The 27,247-nt window shown below is 47.6% G+C and overlaps 1 protein-coding gene across 1 annotated transcript in view; it reads left to right on the plus strand.

Annotated features, from left to right (window-relative positions):
- Positions 1-27,247, plus strand: part of LOC136133024 (alpha-protein kinase 2-like) — an 87,011-nt gene that overhangs the window by 35,279 nt on the left and 24,485 nt on the right. Inside the window, 6 exon segments of the mRNA XM_065890108.1 lie at positions 2,331-5,706; positions 8,593-8,740; positions 13,811-13,938; positions 14,039-14,074; positions 17,958-18,232; positions 19,735-19,823. Coding sequence (XP_065746180.1) covers positions 2,331-5,706; positions 8,593-8,740; positions 13,811-13,938; positions 14,039-14,074; positions 17,958-18,232; positions 19,735-19,823 — 4,052 coding nt within the window.

Consider the following 27,247-nt stretch of genomic DNA (forward strand, 5'->3'; position numbering starts at 1 on the left):
GATAATCTCCCTACACCTCTCAAATCATGACCAGGAGGCTACCCATGCTTTTATGATTTTTTTTTGCGGTATGCGGGCCTCTCACTGTTGTGGCCTCTCCCGTTGCGGAGCACAGGCTCCGGACGCACAGGCTGTGGACGCGCAGGCTCAGTGGCCATGGCCCATGGGCCCAGCCGCTCCACGGCACGAACCCGTGTCGCCTGCATCAGCTGGCGGACTCTCAACCACTGCACCACCAGGGAAGCCCTACGCTTTCTATGCTTTTAATAGTTCAGTAGATTTGTGCTATAGCTCAACAAAACAAAACACCCAAATTAGCAAACGAAAAGAACATTCTCTACACGTTATAGATGTTCAGGTATAGAGGGGAAACCATGAACACGTTAAAGTCCTGGACACTTAAAAAAACAAAACTTATTTACCAGATATTTCTTTTCCCCCTTCCATTTTCATATGATGGAAAAAAATATAGAGAGTTCCTTTAGAAACACAGGATGTGAACCAGTAGAGCTTCTGCTTGTGGCTAGAAGCCTCTTAAAAGAGAGTTGTCCCAGAGACAGAAGCAGATGAAAGCTCAAACCCTTTCAGATTTAGAGGTTTAATGGGTGAAGTTGAGTAGATCTGACTCGTGCGTGGTGTTCATTCACTTACTGATTCTTTCAAGAAGTGTTTATGGAGCCCCTGCTAGGTGCCAACCACTGTACCGGGCCTTAAACAGCCTAGAATGGGAGCTCCCTGCAGATGGGCATTTAGCCTGTATTGTATCCCATCACCTGGGATACTTTCTAGCACATTGGAGGTATTGAATAAATAAATTGATGAATGGTCCTAGCACTCACGGAATTTATAGCACAGGAAGCGAAATTTCTTATTCAGCACTTTTATGCCAACCAAATGAGTTAAATGACCATCAGGGTACCTGGCAGGAGGAAAGGAGAGGTGAATCATTGGCTGCAGGCAGCCTTGGGGAGTGTGGAAAACAGGAGTGGTACGCTGTTGTCCTGTTTCCTACTGACGGTGTGTAAAGGGATTGACTGACTTTCACACATGATTGATGGGAATAAGCGTCAGGACCCTGGAGCTACGTGTATTTCAGCTCTACGTTGTTGTGCGCTGGGGGAGAGACTCTCCTCCCCTCTGTAAGCCCAGTCATCGATTCCCGCACATTTGAACGGGGCTGCTTCAAAGCAGGAGTCCTGGGGGCGAAGAAGGAGGTGCTTGCCCCAAATCAGCGATTCCCTTCTCCTTGGCTGGGCGTAATTCTGATATGTTTCGAAATAATCAATGAGCTAAAAGTTTCAAGAGGCAAGAATTTAGACTGAGTTTACTTCTTTGAACAATGTCCAGTGTCGCAGGACAGTCAGATAGTCCCACGATGGGTTCACTCCTCCAAAAGTGAGATTTATTCTGTGCTCCCCCTTTCCTCACTTTCTCTTTCCCTGTCTGTATATCGCTTCCCCAAAACCCTAGAAGTCCTGAACCCCCTACTTCTTGTGGATGTGGTTTGCCTGCCACAGGGCATCTGTCTTAAAGTGGGTGAGGCACTTCAAGATTTTATAACCTTCCTGGGACAGAAATGATTGGCAGTGCTGAAGGCACTTCATTCGAGGTGGGTTCAAAAGACATGCCTCTTTAGTACAGGGGACAAAGTGTGCTCATTGCTGCTTTACAAGCACTGCATATATATATATATATATATATATATATATTTTTTTTTTTTTTTTTTTTTTTTTTTTTTTTTTTTGCGGTACACGGGCCTCTCACTGTTGTGGCCTCTCCCGTTGCAGAGCACAGGCTCCGGATGCGCAGGCTCAGCGGCCATGGCTCACGGGCCCAGCCGCTCCGCGGCGTGTGGGATCTTCCCGGACCGGGGCACGAACCCGTGTCCCCTGCATCGGCAGGCGGACTCTCAACCACTGCGCCACCAGGGAAGCCCAGCACTGCATATTTTGTTATGGTTATGTGAAATTTCCTTCTGAAAAGATTCACAAGCTCTTGTGACGATCAAAGAAGTTAACATGTAATTTAACATGTAATTCCATCTTTTTTTTCCTGCGAGATGGGCAAGAAATCATTACATGATTGTCAGGAGGCCTTTTGCTTTTAATGGGGAATTTGACCAAGGACCCCCTGGAGCATACAGTTGCTTAAACTTTTCTTCAGGATGTCTCTAATAGCTAGAGTTTGGGGATTCATGTTTAGATCTCAATCATTCCTTCTCATTGTCTGAGATTATAGTCATCAAGGATTAACACTCTTGAGATTGCAGTTATGCCCTGTTGTGGGATCTCCCAGGAACAATTCTACTAATATCACTTTTCATCTTCTAGGTGCAAATTCGGGAAACAGTCAGGGAGCAAATCTCTCTCGGCCGAATGCCAGCTTTCTCAGAGCCTACTGGGGAGGAGTCCGCGTTTACTATGACCACAATAGATTCCTTCTCCAATTTAGGAGGGATCGACACGAAAAATGCATCATTGGCCCAACACCTGGAGGTAGAAAGGTGTACCCAAGGCCCACGGCACGAAGAAAACCAAGATGGAGAAGACAGCACACCTGGATGTCCCTGGGGAGACCTAGGGTGTGAGCTGAGCATCCCAGAAGCCAATAGTGAAAATATGCCCCACTGTGAGCCGTTGGCGCGTCTCCCCCAGGAGAACAACGCTGACCCCGGGGAGCCCCGGGCTCCCTCTCTTGCTTCCCCTGAATTTGTACATACTGTCCCCACCTTGGAAACTGCGTGTGCTGGGCCAAGAGACAGAGTAACAGCGTGTGTGCTAGGCCGTCCTGAAGCAGGTGACCAAGAAGCGTGTGATACTGTGAGCTCTCCTGTTGGAGCCCCAGCTGGTAAATATTTGCCTCAAGAAATTTGCTCCGTGGACTTCGAGCTGGCAGGTCAAAGCAAAGCATCTGATCTGTGTTCTTCTGATGACAAGGCACTGGATATTCTTTCTCAGACACAAGGTTCAGAGCCTCCACGGTCTGCATACGGAAGCAGCAATGAGAGAACCTCTGCAGTGTTCCCTCTTTTTATCGGTGCTCTCATCTGGAACATTTCACAGAAAGCCAGTAAAGGTGCCACTGGGGAAAATCTCTCCAAGGTGGAGGGTTCCACCTCCATGTTGCCCTCCATGGTAAAGGCTGGTCAGGGGGCGCTGAGCCCCAGTCACTCAGGTGGGCTCGAGGGAAGACAGCCTCTGTCTTCTGAGAATGACTCTTTGGAATGGTCTAAAGAAGGTGGTGATGAGAGCTCTAGCTCCAGTGCCCCGGTCACTGCAGACATACCAGCCAGTCATAGTTCAACAGCAAAGTTTCCTCAGGAGAAGCCAACAACATTAATTGCTAATCTTGAGTGTTTTGAGGTGACTGGGGAGAGTGGGGACACATCCACTGGTACCATTGCCACCAAAGGCCACCCACCCAAATACCTCCCTGTTTCAGTTGCTGGGAACAGCCATGTAGGTGGCCCTGACGAGAGCTCACCTCGGGCACCAGATGACAATTTTTCTCAACTTCCTTCCAACGCACAGTTGGGTCATATTTTAAATGGTTCTACAACTGCATCTTCAAAAGGGCTAGCGTGCGTGGCTCCCAGTGGACCAGAAATCCACATCCACGTTCCTCAGCTCCCAGAGGGAGAGGATTTCTGTAGCAATTCCCCTCTTCAGATTGATAACCAGTCTGGAAAGAAGAGCCAGACCATGGGCAGAGTAGACACCAGGAGCCTTGAAGAGAATTTCCAAGAAAAAGGAAGTGAAACAACACAGAGGGTCCAGCAGGGTTCTCTTGACGAAAATTTCCAAGAAAGCTTGCCCATGACGTCTGCTGTACCAGGGGAAATAAACCTGGTACTCTTGGACCACTCATCAGCCAACTCCAGGGAGGGAAGGGAACAGAGCTCGGGCTTGGGAACTCATGTGCCCGTGGTGGCTGAATCTATAACAGAAGATGATAGCCAGGCTCTGAGTAATGTTCCGTCTCCCTCTACTACCCTTCTGGGGGAGCCTAAAGAGAGCGGTCCAGGATATTGGGAAGCAGGTAAACAGGTGAAGATTATAACTCTAGAGGCTTCCATTTCAGAAACCTGGCCACCAAGACAACTGACAGATTCTAAGTGCAAGGAGTCAGAACCTGGTCTCATCCCTGGTAGGGTCTGGGCTGTATCTGACGTTCTAAAGACTGATGATGCCATGCCTGAACTGGACCCCTCTGAGACAGCATCAGCCTGTAGTCCTCAGGCTGAGTCCGGCTCAGCAATTGCTAATAACAGAGAAATCCGTAAAGGTGAAGACCTAGCTGGCCATGCAAACTGGAGTTGTCTTTCCTCCCAGTGTTTGAGCCAACCCAGACTCCTGGAGTCCTCCGTGGACCCTGTAGATGAGAAAGAATTATGTGTCACAGACTTGCTATCAGAGGCTTCCAGAACTGGAAGGAAGGAAAATGTTAAGAGGGTAAGTCAAAACCGAGAGGAAAGCCAACTCAAGATGGATCGCCCTTCCTTCTTTAAGCAGTTCCTGACCTGCCCTAAAATCTTAGAGTCCTCTGTAGATCCCACTGATGAAACAAGTGTGGAGTGGGCCAGGGTGGAAACACCAGAGCCTTCTGAATCCACACTGGGGGCCATCAGAGTGGAGAGTAAATTGAATGATGGGAACTTGGGCCAGAGAGTAGAAGTCCAACCATCCATCTTGCAAGTTCCGTGCCCCCAGCAAAGTGGGGAAGCCATTCCAAGAGAAAACACCATCAGCCGAGACCAAGGGCACAGTGGGGGAGAGGGGGCGAGACAAAGACAACATGGTGGAGCAAAGGGGGACGTACAGTCTGCCATTTTGCCTGTCCCGGGTCCTGTCAAAGGTGGGGAAACGACTCCAACGGGACGCGGCAGAAGCCAAATACAAGAAGGCAGTGAGAGGCGCTTAGCGGAGTCTGAACAAAGTAAAAATAACAAAGCAGAATTCGTTTCCCACACTTTACCTCTTTCTAGCGGTCTTGCAAGAATGACTCCCGCCTCTGGAGTTGATACTCACGGCTCCACAAGTCAAAGTCATGAGCTCCCTGAGAATGATTTAGTGGAGCCCAGAAATCATCCATGTGCGTTTTCTGACTTAAAGGAAAGGGGAGCTATTGAAAGCGAGTGTGGGAAACATGTGCCCCCTTCTAGTGGTCTCACTTGGGGGCTTTTTACTTCATCTCTTGATGGAAGCATCACAGGCTTTTCAAGAAGCCACAGAATTGAGGAACATAAAATAGAGGAGCCCCCAGTTGGGGAAACCAAACCCACAAGCACATCTGGCTCCCCAGCAGCAACACTCATGTCCAGAGAATGTGCATCAGAGAAAGTTCCTAAGATGCTGCAGGACCCCTGCCAGCAGGGCTCCACCCTTGGCCGTGGGAAAATGTCAAGGGAGGAGAAGGTCCTCCCTGTGGTGGCCCAAGCTGGCTGCCTCCCCAGGGCCCCTCCAGCAGTGACTGGGTCAGAGGAGGTCAAGGGGAAGCAAGAAACCCCAGGGAGTGGACACGTAGCTGAGGGAGTAAAGAAGAAAATTCTGTCCAGGGTGGCCACCCTGAGGCTGAGACTGGAAGAGAAAGAAAACGCCAGAAAGAACTCGATCTTTCTTAAAAAGAGTCCTAAACTTGAAACATCGGTATCACGCACAGATGAGAAAAAAGACTCCAAAAGACCACCTTGCAAAAGCGAAGGGACAGGTGAGGCTGTGTTGCTTCCTATCATTGTTAACGTTTGGGTTTGTTGACCTGATGTCAAATTCGTGTGTCCTCCTGAGCCCTTGCAGTTAAGGTGCGTGTCCACTGGGGAGGCGACGGATGCTATGGCTGTGACCTGTGGCCTGGCATGTAGGCCCTTGGGTCTCAAACTTGAGCGGCCTCAGGATCCCCTAGAGGGCTTGTTAAGACAGGTTGCTGGGCGCAACCCCAGAGTTCCTGATTCCGGAGAAAGTGCATTTCTAACGAGTTCTTGAGTGATGTGCTGGGAGGACCACTGATGTAGGCTGCCTTGTAGGTATGCTTAACTGAGGGAGCGTGATTACTACGCCTTTCTGTTTAATTATCCTTCAAAAAAATTTTAAAGGAAACAGAAGCATTAATCAGTGTAGCTAATTAGTGTAATTAAATAGACCACATGCTAAACAGGATTCACAGAAAAACATTTAGGTACAGTCCAGCAGTCTCCGTTTAATCTTTTTTTCTTTTTCATTTGAAGTGGCTGATTGGATGTTGGGTTTTCTTCCAAATTTGAGTATAAAGTTTCTTTCCAACTTGCCCTCCCCTTTGAGCCGGAAGTCCCCCCCCGGGTCTCTGTTCCAGGTTTCAGACCACTTGAGGCTCAGAGCCCCGGTAACTGCAGTCAGTTCTGCTTCGCCTGGGGAACCGAGTCAATACCAAACTCCGTCCCATCACCCAGATTTCAGCCTCTTCTTCCTGAGCTCTTTCCCTTCCCATGAAAGCTGGCAGAAGTCAGAAGAGATTGCAGCCAGGTGAGGTGCCTGCCCGAGCTGGAGCAGAGTGCTGCGGCCCTCCCTAACCCAGGGGGAGAGACGTTTCCTCTTACCTCAGTGCTTACTGTGTTCCCAGACCTCAGCAAACGGGCCCACAGCCCCTGCTGCTGAAAAGATCAAACACAAAACTGCTTTCTGAGTTTTAAAACATATTTAGAGAGAATGAAACCATGTTTTCAAGAGATCTCAAGTGGTTTCAGCCCAGAGGAAAAAAATCTTAATTTGGAATTCTTGTCTGTTTCCGTGGGAGAAAGGACCATCCAGGTGCCGTTGGAGGATTTGATCTCCGGAACTGCCTCTCCAGGCATGAAGGGCTGCAGCCACAGGGAGCACAGCCTTCCGGGGGTGGGGTTGGTAGGAGTTAGGAGTGTGTGTGTGTTGGGATGTTAGGGATGACTTGGATAACTCTGAAAGAAATAGAACTTGAGTAAACTTTTTTTCCACATTCAAAGCTTAGTACAACCAAAGCTTTATAGTCACAGGGGACTTCTCTATCCTTTACCCTCAACACTTGGCCAGAATATACACCGCAGATAAACCTAGCTTCCCTCTCGAGCCTCCTTTTAGCTCCCTCTGTTTTGTTTTGTTTTTTTCCCTCCATCCCGCACAGGCAGGTGTCCTTTCCCAAAGCCCTGAGGCCTCCTGACCAAGCCAGCTTCCTATCCTAGACCCTCATTTTGTTCTGCCCATTTTATGCCTTTCCCTGAATTCCCCTCCCCCAATTTTGTCTTCAGAACTTACAACGGGTTGTGGACAGGGTTGGCAGCCTTAGGAACACTTAGGTATCAGCAAATCACCCAGGAAGGGCCCTTGAGGAAATATGTCCCGGGTGGGGCAGTGGGCTTGGTCAAGACTCTAGAGAAAGAGCTTGACACCGTGGGCCGGAGCACCTAGCACCGGTAGCTAGGTAGGGCCAGATGAAGTGAAATGAGTTTTGCCATCAGTAAGGACTTGGTATATTTAATCTTTCTCCCATAATATTGTTAGTACCCTGAGCTACTCTCTAATGCAAGAATTTGTTACCCAAGTGCCCCATTATTACTTCCTGAGAAGAAAACAAGCTTTTCAATACGCACTGTTATCCAAGCCAAGTCTGTTGCCAAGAGATGGGAGGCACATTTAACGCATTAACGATTTCACAGTAGAGGAATCTGAGGTAGCAGAGCAAACAAAGCATCGGTATTGATGACTTTTGGCTTGGCTGTGGATTCTATAACATTTTGTTACCAAAGCTGTGTAATTTTGAAACTCAGTGTGAAATAGACCGACACCACGTTTCCAGTAACCTCTACCTGCCAAATTATTCTGACCACCTGGCTGTGTCAGCCATCCTCCTCTTGTCTAGGCTGCCGCCCAGTGGCTGCCCTGAGTAATTACACATTTACCTGGTGTGCCACCCTCTCGTCCCTTATTTAAAAAGAGCTCAGCCTAACCCCTGGGAATTGTGTATTGCTCCTATTTCATTCAAGTAGACAGTTCTCTTTCGCTAATGAAATTGATATCCTAATGGATTGCAGTGATGTCCGATATCTTTCTGCAAAGATAACTGTGATCAAGGGGAAAGATGGGTGAATATTCTTCAGCAAATGACTTACTGTTGTTGCCTTTTACACCTGGGGGCTTAGCCACATTACTCGGCTAGTCCAGATTTTATTCTACTTCCTAACCCCCAGCTTTAATTTTGACCTGGATCATCTGGTAGTCATCTAAAAGCATCTTTATTTGGCCCAGATCCTATAGACTCGGTATCTACAACCCCCATCCCTCCCGTCCGTTTTTTTAAAGTTTCAAGTTCTGTTTCACTTCGTGCATTGCAGACCTCACTCAGGAATTTTAAGTAATGAAAAGTGGGAGTTTCCTATTACTGACTTGTTCATTTTCTATCTGTTTAGGAAAGTGCCGTCTCCCCTCAGACACCAGATTCCCTCACCCACCAAATGGAGGGTAATAATTATTATCCCTGTCTCTTGGGATTGTAGTGAGAATTAAATGTGATAAAATGGGAAAGTCTCTTGCCCACCCTAAAGCTCTCTGCAATTCTTATAAGAACACTGACCTACAAGTTTCTTGTTTCCAGCTCCAGTATTACTGAAAAAGATCCAGGCTGAGATGTTCCCCGACCACTCTGGAAATGTAAAATTAAGCTGCCAGTTTGCAGAGATTCATGAAGATTCTACTATCTGGTGGATGAAAGATTCAAAGTCGATAGCCCAAGTGCAGAGAAGGTGCGATATCCACCCCCCCCCCCCCCCCCCCGGTTACTTTTCACAGTTGGTTGTTTATTTCACAACATGGTTCTAAAGGAAAATAGTAAATTATAGGAAGTAAAAGGAAGATTGAAGCAGAGACTCCACACCCAAAGTATCCAGGAAGAGTAAGTAACAAAAGGACAGATACCTGGACAGGGAGGATGGTGAAGCGTTCTTGCCTTGCCTCGGCTACCATGATGTTTGGTGGCCTTAGGAAGGCACAAACCTTTCATCACATTTTTTAAAATCAGGGGAACCTGTCCAATCATCTTCTAGTCTGAGGTCCTGTGGTCCCAAGATTAAAGAGCTCTCTTTTATATGCCCGTGCATTTTGCTGTTCTCATAAATTCCCATTAACCTAACAAAAAGCTAAGAAGGTAAATCAAAAGGAAAAAACAATCCGTGAGGTTACAGAAAAGTGGCATCTACCCAGGGTGGTAAGCTGCCCTCTCTAAGATGGGAAAACCAGTTTATATCTGGGGCCATAGGTTAGAGGAGCTGAAGGGGAGGAGAGGAGAGATGAGTGAGCATCATTGCCAAGGATACCCTGTGTGCAGTGAACCTTCCTCAAGAGGCTTTCCAGCAATAGATGCTTGCTCGAGTGAACTGGTGAATCAAGCTTCGCCTTTTGCACCTGAGGAGGTGTGACTCATTCTGGAAACAGATGCCCTGGTTCGATGGAAACCAGCCTAACTCAGACAATTCTCAGAAGCTCCTTTCTGCCAAAGGAGGTCCTAGTACAGCTCCCTGAGTCACGGGAAGTGTTCTTAACCCACTAATATTATCACAGATAGGCTGAAAACGTGAGAGAAATCAGTTTCCTGTAAAATCAAATCAAATGTCTGCTTGGAACACATCTGGTAATTGTTCCAAATGCAACGATGGGAGACTTGAGCTATAGTTTCATGTCTGTAACATCACGCCAGAAAAATCCAACTAGTTATCTAGTTATCATCTCCTATAACTATGATTGTAATAAAGCTGCTTTGCCTAAAAGGCCGTCATTACCCTGCTTGTCTTATGCAAGGCTTAAGAATCACAATGAAGAATAAATGGCTTGATCATTACCCTGCTTGTCTTATGCAAGGCTTAAGAATTACAATGGGGGCTTCCCTGGTGGTGCAGTGGTTGAGAGTCCGCCTGCCGATGCAGGGGACACAGGTTCGTGCCCCAGTCCGGGAAGATCCCACCTGCCGCGGAGCAGCTGGGCCCGTGAGCCATGGCCACTGAGCCTGCGCATCCGGAGCCTGTGCTCCGCGGTGGGAGAGGCCACAGCAGTGGGAGGCCCGCGTACCGCAAAAAAAAAAAAAAAAAAAGAATTACACTGAAGAATAAATGGCTTGATTTTTTAAAAAATCAAGGTGGTTTCCTAGAGCTTTATTTAAAAAAAAAAAAGTGCTAATTATTCATTTAAAGTACTTTCCGTAGCCATCAGCCAAGAAAATGAACCAGCGTTTTTTGCTCTTGATCTAAGCTGAAAATTGGCACTTGAATTTTTCAGGTCCCTTTTCCATCTGAGGTGTCTTTAGAGAACCTAGCCTCCCTCTAGAAAGTGTGTGACCTCAGTAGGCACGCCATCTACTAATGACACGTGGCCAAGGCCTTTAAGTTCTTGGTGAGGTTGGCTTCATTCTTCTTGGTAACACTGTCTGGCTTAGGCGCACCCATGTGCCCTCCCTGTGCTACCACTGGAGATTTGGGAGTCATAACTCCTTTGATATTAAGTCATTTATATTTCAGGTGGATTTTCAAACGTTATCAAATTTTCACCCCTAATTCCGGTTGCATGTTTCCTTTTTTTTTTTTTTTTTTTTTTTTGCGGTACGTGGGCCTCTCACTGTTGTGGCCTCTCCCGTTGCGGAGCACACAGGCTCCGGACGCGCAGGCTCAGCGGCCATGGCTCACGGGCCCAGCCGCTCCGCGGCATGTGGGATCTTCCCAGACCGGGGCACAAACCCGTGTCCCCTGCATTGGCAGGCGGACTCTCAACCACTGCACCACCAGGGAAGCCCTGCATGTTTCCTTTACATGTCCCTCCAAGAAATCTCTCACTGCCTTGTCAAGATATAGTTATCAAAAAGTTGATCTGTCAAACAAATGTAACAGGAACATGTAACAAAGATCTTCCTTCTCTAACTCATTAAATAAAGAGTAAGATGGGAAAGCTGTTTAAAGGAACATCTAAGGAATGAATTTATACAGTGAATCAGGCAAAAGAATGCTGGAATGTTTGCAAATGGATACGAAACTTGTCAATGTTCAACAGGTAATAAACCTTGGGAGTTATCTTTTGTAGGTTTCTGTCCAGGAGAAGTGATAACTGGGTGGGTTCTATTGGGTTGACCAAAAATTCGTTCGGGTTTTTCTGTAACATCTTACAAAGATGTTTAAAGAGTAAATAGCAAAGTCCGACAGAGGGGCATCTGCTATAACTAACTTCTCCTTGGGTGAGCCCATTAACCAGCGACACACAAAGGACACTCAATCATCCTTTCGCCTTTGTCCCCAAGTTTAGGATACTTTTCCTTAATAGGCTAAATTTTGGAAATTAGGTGTCAGGACACGTTCTTGTGACTAGGACAAGGTGAATGTTCTCTGAGGAAACCAAGAAGAAAGTGGTAGCTTGTGCAATGGCTCCATGAAGATCTCAAGCTGGCACCCTTCACCGCTGCCTTGGCCGTCAGCACCTCCTTGGTAAACAGGAACCCATTCTCCACTCTGGGGAGAGAAGTGCTTGGGAGTGGCCTGGGCGTTAGAAAGGGCCATTGTCCCCATGGAGTGGATTGGCTGAAAGCTGAGCACAGATCACATCATTGCTGCCGGACAAGCAGGGAGGGAAGAGCTGGCTGCCATTAGAGGCAGGTTCTCCTTGGTTGGCCGTTGGAAGGACGTCTCCACCCAGGCTGGAAGGTGGGCAGTGGGTGCTGGCAATCCTCACCCCTGCTCCCTGGGGCTGCTGATGGATTCTGGGCTCTTCTGAGAAGCCCCCAGTTTACATGCCCTTCCCCTCCAGCCGATTTATTTCTTGGCTGTGTTAACTCTGGTCACACTTGGAGCTTCTTTTGCTTGCACTTGTCTCCCCAGCTAAGCTCCACTCCTGTTTGGCCCTTTGTGCATTTGGCCGTTCCTCCCCGTAAAAGCAAAAACCTGTGTCCCTTACAGGGTAAAAGAATATGAAACCAAGCTTTCCCCCTATTGATTCAAAAAGGTGCAAGACCACTTCTTTTCACTTCTCTCTTTTCACTTCTCACAGTTTATATGGGTATTTTCGGTTTGTCTATCTCCTCCCAGACTGTAAGACCCTCACGGGTGAAGACGGTGCCTTTTTCCCCATCACCAGATCCCCCGGTACTGGGCACCCAGCCTGACCCCCGCTGATGGCTCAGGGCCACTCCCCAGACTAGACCCCTCAGTCAGGCTTCACGTGCCAGGTGTCAGTTGCTACTCATGCACTCCCAGGAGGGGATCTTGCTCTTTCCTCTTTCCCAGACGAGGAAACTGAGGGCGAGAGACCAGAGCTCAGCTCAGGAATTGAATCCAGGTCTTTGTGACTCCTCAGCTACCCCTCGTAGAAGAAGGCCTCTGTGGGCCAAGACAGAAAAAGGCCGCCGAGATTTTGTGCCAAGCATCAGGATTTCTTGGCCGGAAGGAACTTGTCACGGGACCATTCTAGTTCAGCCGCCAGCCTTTCTGGCCGATCTCGACTGCCCCTTTCAGGGACACAGACGCTGTACTGATCAACAGGCTGATAGAGGAGGATACGGCACGCCCCCCGCCCCTCCCCCCGGTGACTCTTGGTATTTGGCAGCCTGTCCAGGAAGTCTTCCCCTTATAACTGGGCTTGTTCACGTCCACTTTCAACCATACATTCAGGATGTGCTTGGAGGAAGTAGTATGATTTAGTGGACTTTGTTTTAAGCCACGGGTACATTCCAGAAGAGGCATGTGTAACTCGGAGGCTTGAAGTCTACTGAAAAGCTGAACGATAACGAATACTTCTGTTGACTATGCAAACTGAGATGAATGGATTTTGCTGTTGAATTGTGAAATGAACCAAAACATACACTGCACACACGTGACCTTGGTGAATGTCTAACAAAATTCACCATCTAGAACAAAACTAGAATAATATTTGAGTATTTCTTTGGCTGCAAAGTAAATTTTCTGTTTGAGACTTTGGAACAAAGATTGTGGCTTTAACTCTAATCTCAATTATCCCCGATTTGAGGGCAGGGATCACACATCACTGGGAGGCAGCTTATCGCAGTCAAGAGGAGGGTTCCAGAGTCAGGTTATCTGGTTTAAGTCCTGAGTCTACTCTTATCAGCTGTGTGACCTTAGGCCCCTTGCTTAATCTCACTGTACCTCTGTTTCCTCTTCTGTGAACTGCAGACAGTAATAGTATTTGTTAGGTTGCTCCAAGGATGGCATGGAATAGTCCTTCAAGTGATGGGCACAATGCCTGACACATACCAAGTGCTCAATACACATTAGCCATGACCGTCATCATTGTCACCACCACGTTTTTCTGTTTAGAGCACAGTCCTGGGACTTGAGATTGGGTGGGCAGATGGATGGATGGTCTTTGCTAGGGGAGCACACTATTAAAGTCTTCAGCCCATGAGTCCTTATATACAACAAAGACTCCCCCTTCTGTTGTCTCTTACTGTGTCTGGGTTTGGAACTTTCAGGTTTCCTTTGAGCCCAGGACACCTGGATTAGTAACACAACTGAGGAATGCTGAGCAGAAATGTTAACGAAAGCCCCCAGAATTCACATTTTCCATTCTTTGCTCTACTAATGGCAGTCACACCTCCCAGGTGTTTCCGTGCATTCATATTGTATATTGAAGTGAGGGTGTGAAGCGAAAACATGCTGATCGTCTCCTACAAATAAGTTAACTTTAACAGCTGATCACAATCTTGTCTTTCAGCCAGCCCGTTGGCTGAACTCACGAGGGCAGGGAAGCGTTAGTTTCTTTCTCCTGTTAGAAAAGTGCAACTTCAGAACGATGATGCGTGCCCACGTTCATGTCCCCCACTGCAGAGCAGGAGACAGCTCCACTGTGTCCTTGGCCATCCTTCAAGCCAGTCAGAAGGACCAGGGCCTCTATTCCTGCTGCATCAAGAACGGTTACGGGAAAGTGACCACGGAATTTCACCTCACCACAGAAGGTAAACCTCAGCTTTGCCGTTTCCAGTGAAAACCGCTAGCCCCTACCAGTTCAGAATGCTGATTTGTACTGAAGGCATTCCCTTCTCTGTCATCTTCCAGTTCTCAAACAACTTTCAAGTCACCCAGATGTTAAAGGTAAGCTAACCTGAGCTGGACGTCAGAGGAAACGGGTGCATCCTAAAGCATGAAATATAGGCAATGGTAGAAGCAACGTTCCCATCGACTCTTTGAACCAAGTAGGAGAGAGCTCAGGAATGCCTGGGAAACGAATTCATAAGCTATTTCAACCTGACTACAGGGCCTGTGATAAGCGCGTTAGGCTCCAGAGGTCCAGAAGTGAATTATTAAAGAGATCAGACTGTGCAGTTGTTGGGACCGTGTTGGCGAGGGGGCGGGGGGCACTTCTGGGGTTAGACTTTCTCTGTGAAGCACCAGACTTGCATCCAGCCCATCTGCATGGGGTTTTTCAGCCTCTGGCACGTACACAGCATGGTTTTTTGGTTTTGTTTGTTTGTTTTAAGGGCTTCCTTTTCTCCACATTCTCACCAACGCTTGTTATCTCTTACCTTTGTTTTTGAATTTTATTTTATTTATTTTTTTATACAGCAGGTTCTTATTAGTCATCAGTTTTATACACATCCCTGTATACATGTCAATCCCAACCTCCCAATTCATCACACACCCTCACCCCCCGCCCGCTTTCCCCGCTTGGTGTCCCTGCGTTTGTTTGTTGTCTACATCACACGGCATGTTTTGTTTCTCCAGTTGTTTTACTTTTCAGTTCGACTAGCTGAGCAGATTCCCAAGAGTCAGGTGTCTAGGAGAATAAGTGCATTCATTCATTTGCATCCTAATGGAAATGGGAGATGGATTTTTGTGCTTTCCTTTGGCACTTGTGCACTCCTGGTGTAGCAACAAGCTACCAGCTGCCCTCGAACGTTCAGGCTGCCTCTGGGCCACCCACTGAGTCCATGCTGGTCATGTATTTCCTCTTGGGGAAAATTATCCATCCCCAACACACGAGCCCATCCTCACCCAGTGATCTGCCAAACTTTTAACAACCTGCCAGGGGGTTGGAGAGGCCCTGATTTGTACAGTTTTCCAATTTCTGTGGTGCAGATACTCTCACCATGGCCAAGTTTAAACTGCTAGTGTACACTGTATGTGCTGATTTTCTTTTAAGGCAAATAAAAACCCTGAAACCTCTGTGAAAACAAGATCATCAAGATGCAGTAACGTCTAGTAATTAGAGGCAAGGCGCTGGGATCTCGACTTAGAAATGGTCTAGCAAATACTGTGATATTTATCCAAAACAACAGACTTAAATACCAACTCTTCACAAACCATTCCAGTGTTACATGTCTTCAGTGTGTCGTGTACTTGCGTAATTTAAAATCCCTCCCTGTATCTGTCCCCATCCCCCCAAGAATCTAAATATGCAAAAGAATGTCCTTTCTTATATCGAAAACCAAAATGACCTTCAGGAGAACCAAAATGACCTTCAGGAGAACCAAAATGACCTTCAGGAGAACCAAAATGACCTTCAGAAGAACCAAAATGACCTTCAGGAGAAAGGTTTCTCTGTTTCATCAGCTGCTTAGCTGTCACTGGGCATCCCATCCCAGATTCTTGCTCTGACCTGGTTAATTTAGGTTTGCAGAGACTCGTTTCTCAAGGCTTTACCAGTCAGGAATGAGACCCCAGTGAGGATGAGGTACCGGTCACCGCTATTGTAGCCCTGTGACTCCCACCATTGGGTTGGGGTCTAGACCCTGAAGACATCACCTTCTGCCAGCCGCTTCTCCATGAGACTGGGGGTCCAGTTTCAATGGCGCACTGGGCTGGGGAGGCCGTACCTCCCTCTGCCTTTCCATGTACTTTCAGATGAAGAAGTTTCAAATGACTGCTTTATCACCTTTCTTGAGGAATCTCTCACTAGATATTTTATTTAAATCTCTAGAGGAGGAACATAGAACATTTTACAAATTGATCACTAACTAAAAGTCTAATAAAAGCCCCAAATGAATGATTCAAATAAAGCTAGCACAACTTAATGATGGCACACGTGGCTTTCAAAGAAAAATTCTAAGATGTATTTTTCTTGCATTGTTTTATCCTGGTTAAGTGGACATTTCTGGAAATTATGGACAGGATTATCGAGGATGGTGGAGTCCATGCTTGTCGTGTATTTCTTCTTAGGGAAAATTACTCATCTCCACACATACGCCCATCCCTATACAGTACGGCACTAAAAATGTTCCTTTCTATTACTAAGCAGAGAGTCTGGAACAACTTTTGTCTTTAGTTAATTACATTTGAATTTTAAGATACACAAACTTTTAACTTTCAAGAACAATTGAATTTTAGAAACTTTGGGACTTTTGAAGGAAAACAATGTAAATATAGCTCAGATTTATTGGGCTCTGGCGTATATACATAAAACATTTCCTATATTCTTTCAGAGGTCTTGGGGGCAAAATTGTTCATCAATCATGTAACTAGAATTAAGATTTGGGTTGTATAAATAGCATTCCCTCTCCATTTCATTACCTAATTCTAAAATTTAACTTAAACTATACTCTATAACTTTCTCGTTCTATTACTTAGCTCTTTCACAGATTACATCCTATCTCCTTTAAAATTTATTTGGGAAAATGTCCCATTTACCTACCTGCTTTCCTGTTCCTCTGCCCCCATTCTCTCTAAACGCCAAATAGGTTAGTCTTCAGGGGCATTTTGCTAGCCCTTGTGAAAGAGTTGCCTTCGAGCAACTCTCTGAATACTCTTTCACTGACACTTTCACCTACATTTTCTATTTGAAAATCCCCTACCTGCCTCCTTTCTTTCTGACAATAACTAGGTCTAGACACTAATCAATACCCTTTAAGAACAGTCTGTTCCCTTATACTTTTAACTAATCACATTGGTCATAGGCTGCCCTTAAAACATATGATTGGAAAATATTTTTCAAAGAGAAAAATATTTTGCTAAATATTCTAAATAGAAAGGTGAAGTGGGATTTTCACACAACCAGATAGGTGATGTCTATCTCAGAAAGATGAGTTTTCATCGACTTTTGAGGAGTGGAAGGTGGCTTTTTTACAATCTAAACAATCTTATTTCATTGAAAGCCATCTTATTTTCCTCTCTCAGCCAATCTGACCTGGTCATCTCTAGTGTAAAATGCAACGTTCTGGTCAAGTTGATTGTCATCTGAAACACATGCAGAATCAACTCAAACAGCTGATAGAAAACTCAGTACTTTTTACAAGTAGATCCAAAATGATTCTACCTTTTTTCAACTTCCCTTCAGAGGGAGTTCTTTTTACTTGTTTTGGTTTTTTCCCACTCATTTCTTATGACTACCACAGTCATTCTTAACAGAGGCAGTATCACCTCCAAGAGGACAAGACTGGGTCTTGGGGAGGCAGAAGAAAACTTATTTTTGTGTTAAGTACAGATAGCCATACCAGATACGCAGTACATCTGTGGTATTAAAATTTTCTGGGGAGCAGTTGTGGGGGGAAAAGACTAAAACGAATCCTTGCAGAAGTCAACAATGAAAAAAAAAGATTGGGAAACATTGATCAGGAGATCAATGATCTAGCAGATCAGTCTTACAACTGGTACCTCCTCCCTCTTCTACATTTCACCTGTCTTTTCAACTTGCCTTGAATCACCTTGCATGATTCTGTTCACGTTTTCTGGGTCTGTCTACAGTTCCTTTCCTGGTCTCCCCAGTTCTGTTCCCCCTCTCATCCAATCCACTTCTGTTGCCCTCTCATCCGATCCACTTCTGTTGCCCTCTCATCCGATCCACTGGGGCCTCACCTCCATGTTCTACATCCTCAGTGAACCATCTCCCCCTCGAGCTATGCCTCTGTTGGGAGTTAGTGTGGTTCCCCCTCCTAGATTCTGTAGGTCAACCCCGTCATTGTCCCTGTGTGGGAATGCTCGTTAGCCGAGGAGCCGGATTGGGGGATGTTCCTGTCCAACGGAAGTTGTGTTATATCTTTAGTATACGAAGAGATTGAATTCAGCCAACTCATCTTCGGAGGAGACTTCCTCAGCGACAGCTACTTCGGGGGCCGTCTGCGCGGTCAGATCGCCACGGAGGAGTTGCACTTTGGGGAAGGGGTCCACCGGAAAGCCTTCCGCAGCAAAGTGATGCAGGGCCTCACGCCAGTCTTCAAGCCCGGCCACACCTGTGTGCTCAAGGTGCACAACGCCGTTGCCTACGGGACCAGAAACAATGATGAGCTCATTCAGAGGAACTACAAACTCGCCGCCCAGGTGGGTCCAACTGGCCTGAAAGTGCTGCTTGAGGTGTGAGACGGACCCATGATACCCTGAGATGAAAATCAGACTCAGAATCGATGGGGGTGTCTCCAAGAGGGTGTCTCTCTCCCTCTGGGGTATGTTTATGAGGGAGTCACTAGATTGAGGCTAAATGCTGGAGATCACATCTCAGCCTCTGAATGATTTCTTGGCCTCGTGCCAGCCAGTTGGGACTAGTCTATGTCTGGGGGCACCTCACCAGTTCCTACCTGGGCTGGGATCACTTCTAGGAATGCTTCCTAGGAAGCCCCATCAGACCCCTAGGGGTTTGAATCTACCTGGACTCAGAATGACATGGGAAGTGGGGTGTCCAAATTACAATGGATGCCAGGATTCCCAGGGATCCTCAAGGACAGCCAAAATCAACGGTAGTTTCCGGAGTGTTTCGGTTTGTTTTAGGGAAGAGGAAGGAGGGTGGGACTATTCAGAAGGGTTAACGTTTGTCCTGTTTCCTGCCTTCCTGAGTTAGGTTCAATGTCCACCCATCAGCTATGAAGGGAGATTGACCCAAGTCTCTACCTAAGTTCCCTCCTGTGTTACTAAGTCGTAGGACCCTTGAGGCAAGAGGGGAGGGGAGGAAAACACGATCTTCTCCCCCTGCATCACCACCCCTCCCCCACCCCCCATCCATGCTTTTCACTCCATGCCAGCACTGGCCAAGCTTTCAGGAGAGCTGGGTCTAGCTCTTTCACAAACTAGGTGCATTCTGAATTTTTTTTTTAACCTATAAAACGAATAAGCTAGACTCAGATGAGTCTCTTGGGTGCTCTCAAACACTGTCCCTCCACGGTCATCTCAGATGTGGCAATGCCGTGTGGGACTTGGTACTCGTGAAGACAACCCCTCTTATCTGAGCATAGGATTTTGCCAATTGTACTCCTTTCTCCTCCTTCTTTGTTCTTCTCTTTCACTGAATATTCCTTCCATTTCAAGTGCCATCTGGCCCAGTCATGGAAAATCCCCCAGACTCCAGACTTCCACTTAGGAAAAGCAAACTGGATTCTGCTTTCCACTCTGTAGGGCTTTTCTAAACCAACAGTCTTGGCAAGGTGTTCATTACTTACAACTCAAGTTACACCTTTGAAGAAGAACCTCAGATGGGATAGCTTATGGGAAATCCAACAGTCCCCGTGCTCTATCTGACATCCTGCCCAGGGACCAGTCCCCTTAGCTCAGGGGTGAACTTCAGCCATGCGGGTTCTAGAAATTTCATAGTTCAGGGACACCTAGCCCTAGAGACCACTTGACCTTCACCCGGATGGTTCCTTCAGATCTCAGAGCTCCTCTGCAAGTGGCCAACTGTAGGCTACATTCACTGTTGTTTCTGTGCCCCCAGCGAAGGGATGGGTTTGGAAATCCATTGACTTAACCTATATTGGGAAATTTGAGCCTTACCGGGCAATGCTCTCTGAATTTCTTCTAATCACTGGGCTTTCCCATGTACTTCGGTGATCTAGGAGTGCTACGTTCAAAATACCGCCAGATACTATGCCAAGATCTATGCCGCTGAAGCACAGCCTCTGGAAGGCTTTGGAGAAGTGCCAGAGTAAGTATGATTCCCTCTTGTGTCCCCCCCCTCTAATTTGTTGGGGACTTGCGGGGCACTGAGGGATGAGAGGGTGAGAAGAAACAGTAGGACACACATTTCAACTGGTGTCTGTCTGTAAGCTCTAAGAGGGCACACACAGCTGCTATCCTTTTCTTCAGAGTCACCAGAGGCTTGCAGAAAAAGACTTGCTAGATATTTCAGTAAATGTGTATGTATGGAATAATTAAATAAATGCACATACCATGTTAAATAGAAAATGTATCTACTCTCATGGGTGTTACGTTGTCTAAACCATAAACAAATAGAACAGGAGTCCTGTGATGAAAATAAATATGGTGGTGTGTCAGGGAAGAAGGAGCTGGGTGATCAGGAACATAGGAGCATAGCACCCGATTCCTGGAACCCTACAGAGGTAAACTACACTGACTTTTATCCACTCGTTGACTAAATGTCGATTGGCACAAGCATATGTTGGGGTGTCTGGAGCTTGTATTTACTGATCTGCTTATCTGGTTGAGATCATAAATGGGAAGAGAAAACGCTGTGCCAGCGCACGTTGGAAACTTCAGACAGACCAGTCATTTACATATGAGTAGAAACTGGGAAAGGAGAGGAAAGAAGGAAGGGACTCTTGTCTGCATTATCTCTGTTAACTCACGAAATGGAAAAAAAAAACAACCCTGAGGTGGTATGTTGGACACACCATGTATGAAGTCTAATGCTTGCTGTTCTTCTCCAAGAAATGCTTAACATACTTCGTATACAAACAGTTCTCAGCAACTTCAAGAAAAATTAACATAATGCAAAGAAAACCACTTTCAATTGTGTTTCTGTTAAGTACGCTAAGACGGCAATCTGGACTGGGTTGTCATGAGAACTCGTCCTGTTCTTGCTTCTCCAGCCCCCTCTTCCTGCTCTGTCCTCTTCAGTTCCTCCTTGAGGAGGAAGAATCCACCCGTAATCAGTCCACCAGGCGTGGAACCACAGCGTCCTCCCGCAGGGGCACACCCAAGCTTTGTGCAGCTTGACTCATTACACAACTTGGGGGCTTTTCTAAGGAAAAGAACACAGTTATGAATATCAAGACGTGTCCAGGGACTTGGAAAGGGTCTGTGCGGGTGAAGGACAAGGGCTTAATCAGCTTCCGAGTAAATCTGTCACCGCCCTGGAGACAGATGAGGATGTTTTGGTATCCAAATACATTTCCTTCCTTACTGTGGGAGGATTTGTGAACTCATGGACGAGGACAGTACATGGAGGGATAAGGGTCCAAAAAAGGGCATCTGTGCCTGATTCCATGTTCACTGAACCAAAATCAGGATCCCATACTGGAAACACACAGCATTCTTTTTTTTTTTTTTTTAACTTTAAAAACTTTTGAAACAAAAGTTGGTACAACACCTGTATATTCTGCACCTCATTGACCAACTGTTAATAGTTAATTCAATATTCTTTCTGTAGATTCTGTGTACATATTCCTATATAACCACAACAGCTATCAAAACCAACACATTTAACATTGCTATAGTATCACCTAACATCCAATTTATATTAAAATTTCCCCTATTATTCCAAAAACACCCTTTTTACTAGAGGAACTGTAACTTATTCATTCCAGGACACTTAAAAAATTAAGTATAAAACTTAAAGTAAAAATAGACATCTTAAGTGCATAGCTCTGAATATTTACATATAGCTATGTCTAAGAGACTGCTACGCCAAACAAGGGGGTCTCTTAATTATGCCGGGACAACAGGTATAATCAGGACTGATTGCTTCCTTGTGAACCGATGCATATTACATCTTTTTGGCAAGAAGACTGTCAGTGACATACTGTGTCACATCAGAAGACACAATTCTGTTTGAACCATTCCTGGCGACAATAGGTTTGAATATTGGTTAAGGTGAACATAACCAGTTTTCAAGTTTTGTCTATAAGCCCCGTCTTCCCCAGTGTAGAAACTTACCGGAGGCCCTTTCAGGTAAATTAATTCCATTCAGTGAATTCATATTTGTAAAATGTCTCATCTCCTTCCTCCTCTGCCCTCTTAGGGCCGGGGCTCTTTGCAGAGAGAGCCACTTGCACCGTGGCTTCCTGTCAGGCAGTTCACAGGCTTTTTTTTTTCCCCTGCAACTGGCCAGGCTGTGTCCCCCTGTAAGCAGGAAGCATGGAGAGTGTGGAGTGGCCCACAGTTCAGCTGTCAAGGGGCACCACGGAGTGGATTGTAGTCACTTCTCTATCGTTAACTATCATTATAGCTGAACCCTTTTTCCGGGTGGTGTAGCCTCACCGCAGGCTTTTCGCCAATAGTTGATTCCCACGAACACACTCAGGGCACAGCATGTGGTCCCCCCAGGTGTTGGGTGGAAAATTGCCAGCAGGAAGGGAGAAGAGTGCAGAGCCCCTCCTCGGTTTTTCAAGAACCCAAGCCTGTCCGGCATGAAACTATAATGAGCCCAGCCCTAGTGGGGGAGCAGGGAGACTTCGCCCGTGGACCACGCACCACCTGACCACACCGGCCTCCTGTGATTCCACTGAGTCTGTCTTCTCGGCCCGGCTACAGTTCTGCTCCAGGAAGCAAGCACAGCCTCTGGGTCAGCAGTTGACATGACGGTATTAACTCCCTCAAGGAGAGCAGTAGGTCTTCAAGGGCGGGTGCCCCCTCCTCAGGAGGAGCAGCCATTTTAAGAGAATTGGTCCCATCAAAAGACATCTTTTTATCAGCACTTTCCAGAGGTAGCTCCCCCTTGTCTATCTTTTATCTTCGGCATGCTGATAGGATCCTGGCCTCTTCTGCTGTGGCAGGAATGCTTTTGGAGGAAGGTGAACAGCTCACAGGGCTGCTTCTGTCCGTCTCACTTCCGGCCTCTGGTTCTTGGTGGTAATCGCTGGCGCCAAGCCTGCAAAACGTCTTGGTGAATCAGGCTGACGGCGTGGGGGGCGGGGGGGGGCGGGCGGCAGGTTAGAAGGTAAGGGAGGTATGGGTGTCTTCTTCTGAGGTCTTAGGCTGTCACAACACTGTGGCATCTTTTGTGGACAGGAAGCTTTGTCATTTTTCACAGATCATTTCTTTGGGTCCCCTTCGCCGAGTCTGCCTGTGTATTTGGTTCAGCAGAAGCCCCCGTTCCTCTGCCGCTTCTGCTGACGTCGATTTGAGTTTGCAGCTTGCATGTTCTTTCTGTGTCTCTGGAGTTCCTCTCCTGTTCGTTTGCTCTCTCCGTTTTACCAACCTTGACTTCCTTTCTGAGCACGAGGACTCTCCTTACTTCTGAAACGGCCCCTGGCCTAAGGTCCACGCGGCTTCCTCAAAGGCCTCTGTGCTCGAAACCACGTTAGCAAAGGTGTAAGCGAGCGGGGTCTGAGAGGACAGGGCACGGGGGGCGCGTGTGTCTCTGGAGGGGTGGGGATGATTCGGACGCCCACCCGTCAGCCTCTAGATGCTCCGCTGAGCAGGGGGGACGTGCAGGGCCCACGGAGACGTGGCCACTTGGCACATGGCTGTGAGGGGAGGGGCAGAACAAAGGGGGGAGGGCCTCAGCACGATCCCTGCAAGGAGGCAGCCAGTGAGGGGAAAGGGCTCCCAAGCGGCGAGCCAAGGGAGGGCGGCCAGCGGGTTCCCCGCCGTGCCTCAGGCTCCTCTGCAGATCCAGGGCGCGAGGCTGGGTGGTTGGCCTGCCTGGGGTGGGGATGTGTTTATTTCCAGACCGGGAAGCTGGCCCTATGCTTCCCTTTTCTGGGCGGGTGGGTCTAGAAGAGAAAACCCTCCGCATTCCGGCAGCTTCCGGTTTTGAATTTGTGAATGACAGTAGAGTCAGCGTTCTTCACGCAAAGGATCCCCCTGGGGAGGGACCATGACTAGTTACCACCCTGAATCACGGCCAGCTCCATCTCTGGTTTTTAGGGCTACGGAACGAATAAGAACCTAGTAAACCCTGAACACCCTTTTGCCCTGCGGCAGGGTCAGTGGCCAGCTGTCTTCAGGGCGTCCTCAGGAGGCAACCTGGATGCCCCAAATCCTGCAGAAATGACCAAGTTGTCAGAGGGAGGCTGGGGACACCCCAGGCTGATTTCAGGGGCGCTGGGAAGGGCCCACCGCCCCAGGTGGGCCCACCAGCCCCCTGGCTAATACTTGACATTTCTTTGATAAAAGAAGACACAAACGCTTTCATCCTAGAAGTAGAAATAGTGCTTCAAATGACTCCCGCCGTGATTAGTAATCAGAGAACGTTGGTGTTTGAAGGGTCGGCCACTTGGTGTCTTAAAGGACATTGTCCTGGTCCAGAAATGCTCCCGAGAGAGATGGGGCGGGAAAGGAGGCATCCTTCTCACATTTTCTCAAGGAAATACTCGTAAATGACAGAGGAGGGTAAATATGTTCCCTTCAAAAGCTCTGGGGGCTTAATCTGCCTGCAGAGTCGTTTCTTTGAAATGTTAGCTTTTGTGTCTTTAAAATTCACTTGAATTTTGTATTCTTCCCTCTTTGTTTAATATAAAAAACGTTTTCCCAACAATCTTTGACTCAGACACCTGTGTGTAGCCTCCAGCTGAACTCCCAGGAGGAGGCAGGATGTGGGTGGAAACAGCACAGGCCCGGATGCTCTCCACTCTCTGGGAGAATCCTCTCTGCTCTGTTCTCACCCCTGGGGAAGCAGGCGGCACCCTGTGGTGTGAGTGCAGACCCGGCCGGGGTGCCCAACTCAAGCCTCCCTTCAAAGTAAGAGGCCTTCACCCTCATCTCACTGGAAAAGGGGACCCACGTCCCCACAGAGAGAGAAATGATGGTAGTGTCTGTGATAGTATTTTTGAAGGAAGAAAGGAGGCCACCGGCCCTGCTGCCCTCATGACTTTTCCTAAGCTTGGATTTGGTTACTAAGTGTTGCAGAATTGTTCTATATCTTTACCTGTAGACATTCTGACGCAAAACCTGGGCCACTTCTGAGGCCTTTTCATGATAGGGCTCTTTGTATGGTTTTACTAAGAGAACTGACACCAGCCATTCCCCTCCCCAACCCAGGTGACCATCACTGGACGCAGGTGACTGTCACACCATTAATGTTTTTCTTGTGTGTGTGTGGCACTTAGAGCCTTCCAGAAGCCTACTTTCTGAGCCTTTAAATATATCGACAGTTGTTAGGGGCCTGCATTAGCGACTTATACCTATTTGTCTACCCATTTGACAAATAATCTGTATTAAAAATACTTTCTACATTCATGAACATCAAAAAATCAGTGTCTCACCTTTTCCTTGGGGTGGCTATCGTGATTTCTACTTTAAGTCCTTGAAAATGATCAACACTTAACTAGGTGACCTCTTCTCTGACTGTCTACAAGTTTGTCAGATCAGATCCTATATCAGTTTAATGGTTGTGACTGGAAGGGGTGCTACTGGCCTCTAGTGAGAAGCGGCCAGAGGTGTTGCTAAACATCCTGTAATGCACAGGACAGCCCCACAATGAGAAACTATCTGGCCCCAAAGTTCAATAATGCTGAGACTGAGAAACTTTGTCCTATATAAACATTCATTCATTTTTGCCAAATGCTGTGCATGTACCATGCGCCAAGCTTTGTTCCATGCTAGGTGATGGGCACTTAAAGAATACAAAGGAAATGCAATAGGTTCTTGCGCCTCACAGCCAGTGGGAGTGCAAGGCATGTAGGACAAAACCCAGTGTGCTGGGGCTTCCCTGGTGGCGCAGTGGTTGAGAGTCCGCCTGCCGATGCAGGGGACACGGGTTTGTGCCCCGGTCCGGGAAGGTCCCACATGCCGCGGAGCGGCTGGGCCTGTGAGCCATGGCTGCTGAGCCTGCGCGTCCGGAGCCTGTGCTCTGTAACGGGAGAGGCCACAACAGCGAGAGGCCCGCGTGCCACAAAAAAAAACAAAAAAAACCCCACAAAAAACAACCCAGTGTGCTGGCATGAAGTGCAAGGAGCTATGGGGACATGGAGGAGGTAGGGGGTCTGGAAAAGCTCCCAGGAGGAGGAGGGTGTTGAAGAATGAGTAGGAGTTCGCCAGATGGAGAGTGAGGGTGGAGAACTGCCAGCAAAGGGAACAGCGTGTTCAAAGAAAGAAATGAAGAGCTGTGAAAGAAGGTTTTCAAGGAGATGGAAAATGCTCAGTAAATCTAGAGTACTGGCAGGGTAGAAAAAAGGGGGGCAGAGAAAGAGGCCAGAGGCAGGTTGGGGGTCAGAATGCAAAGAAGTTTCAATGCTCAGCTAATGAGCGTCGGGGCGAGAGGGAGAGGGGGGCTAACCGGAAGCTTTCAGCAGGGGAGCCTTGAGCAACGGAGCAGACACGTTGTTGTTCTTATTGTTGTTGTTTGCGGTCCGCGGGCCTCTCACTGTTGTGGCCTCTCCCGTTGTGGAGCACAGGCTCCAGACGCGCAGGCTCAGCGGCCATGGCTCATGGGCCCAGCGGCTCCGCAGCATGTGGGATCCTCCCGGACCGGGGCACGAACCCGTGTCCCCTGCATCGGCAGGCGGACTCCCAACCACTGCGCCACCAGGGAAGCCCCTGTTATTTTTAATAGAGTTTAATCTTTGGAATAGTTTTAGGTTCACAGCAAAATTGAATGGAGGGGACAGATTTCCCACATCCTCTCAGGCTCCACACATACACAGCCTCCCCCGTTATCAACATCCCCCAACAGACGGGAACATCTGTTATAATTGAATCCACATTGACACATCATCGTCACCCTAAGTCCACAGTGTACATTAGGGTTGTACATTCTGTGGGTTTGGACAAACGTCTAGTGATACTATAACGAATGATGATAACTATGATGTGTCATACAGAGTAGTGTCATTGCCCTAAAAATCCTCTGTGTGGATGTGGCTCTTAGAGCTAGCTATCTGTCCGTCAGCGATGGATATCCAAGGACAAGGCCCAGAGGCTGGATGTGGTGAGACCAGTCTGAAACTTGTTTCTGTCGCCCAAGGAAGAGGCAGTGACAGTGGAACTAAGCCATGGCCATGGGGAGTTTGAGAGGAAAGAATGGGCTTGCGTGACATTCGGTAGGTAGGTGTGTTTAACCAGACTTCATGGAAGGAGTAAAAAGGGAGAGAAGGTTGACTATGAACTTGGGAGACTGGGTAGACAATGCCGCCACTTGAAGACAGTATAGGCAGGGAGAAGACTCATGTAGGTGTAAGGCGAGGTGAATGCTTTTGCGTGGGCCGAGTCTGAGGTTTGTGGTCTCTGTGGCCCATCAGACTGCAGCAATTCAATCATCTAAGCCTGGAGTGGAAAGAGAAGGGAGGCAGTGCGCTGGTTTGCTGGGCATCTGCATACAGATGATCACAGCAACTGTGCAAGTGGTGGGCTTACCTGCGTAGAGTGCATAGGACAAGGGGAGGGAAGGACCAAGGATGGAAGCTCGAGAAACATGAACATGCAGGGCTCGGAGTCAGTGCTGAGCAG

Source organism: Phocoena phocoena, chromosome 13 (assembly GCF_963924675.1).
Source record: "Phocoena phocoena chromosome 13, mPhoPho1.1, whole genome shotgun sequence".
Classification (NCBI taxonomy): Eukaryota; Metazoa; Chordata; class Mammalia; order Artiodactyla; family Phocoenidae; genus Phocoena; species Phocoena phocoena.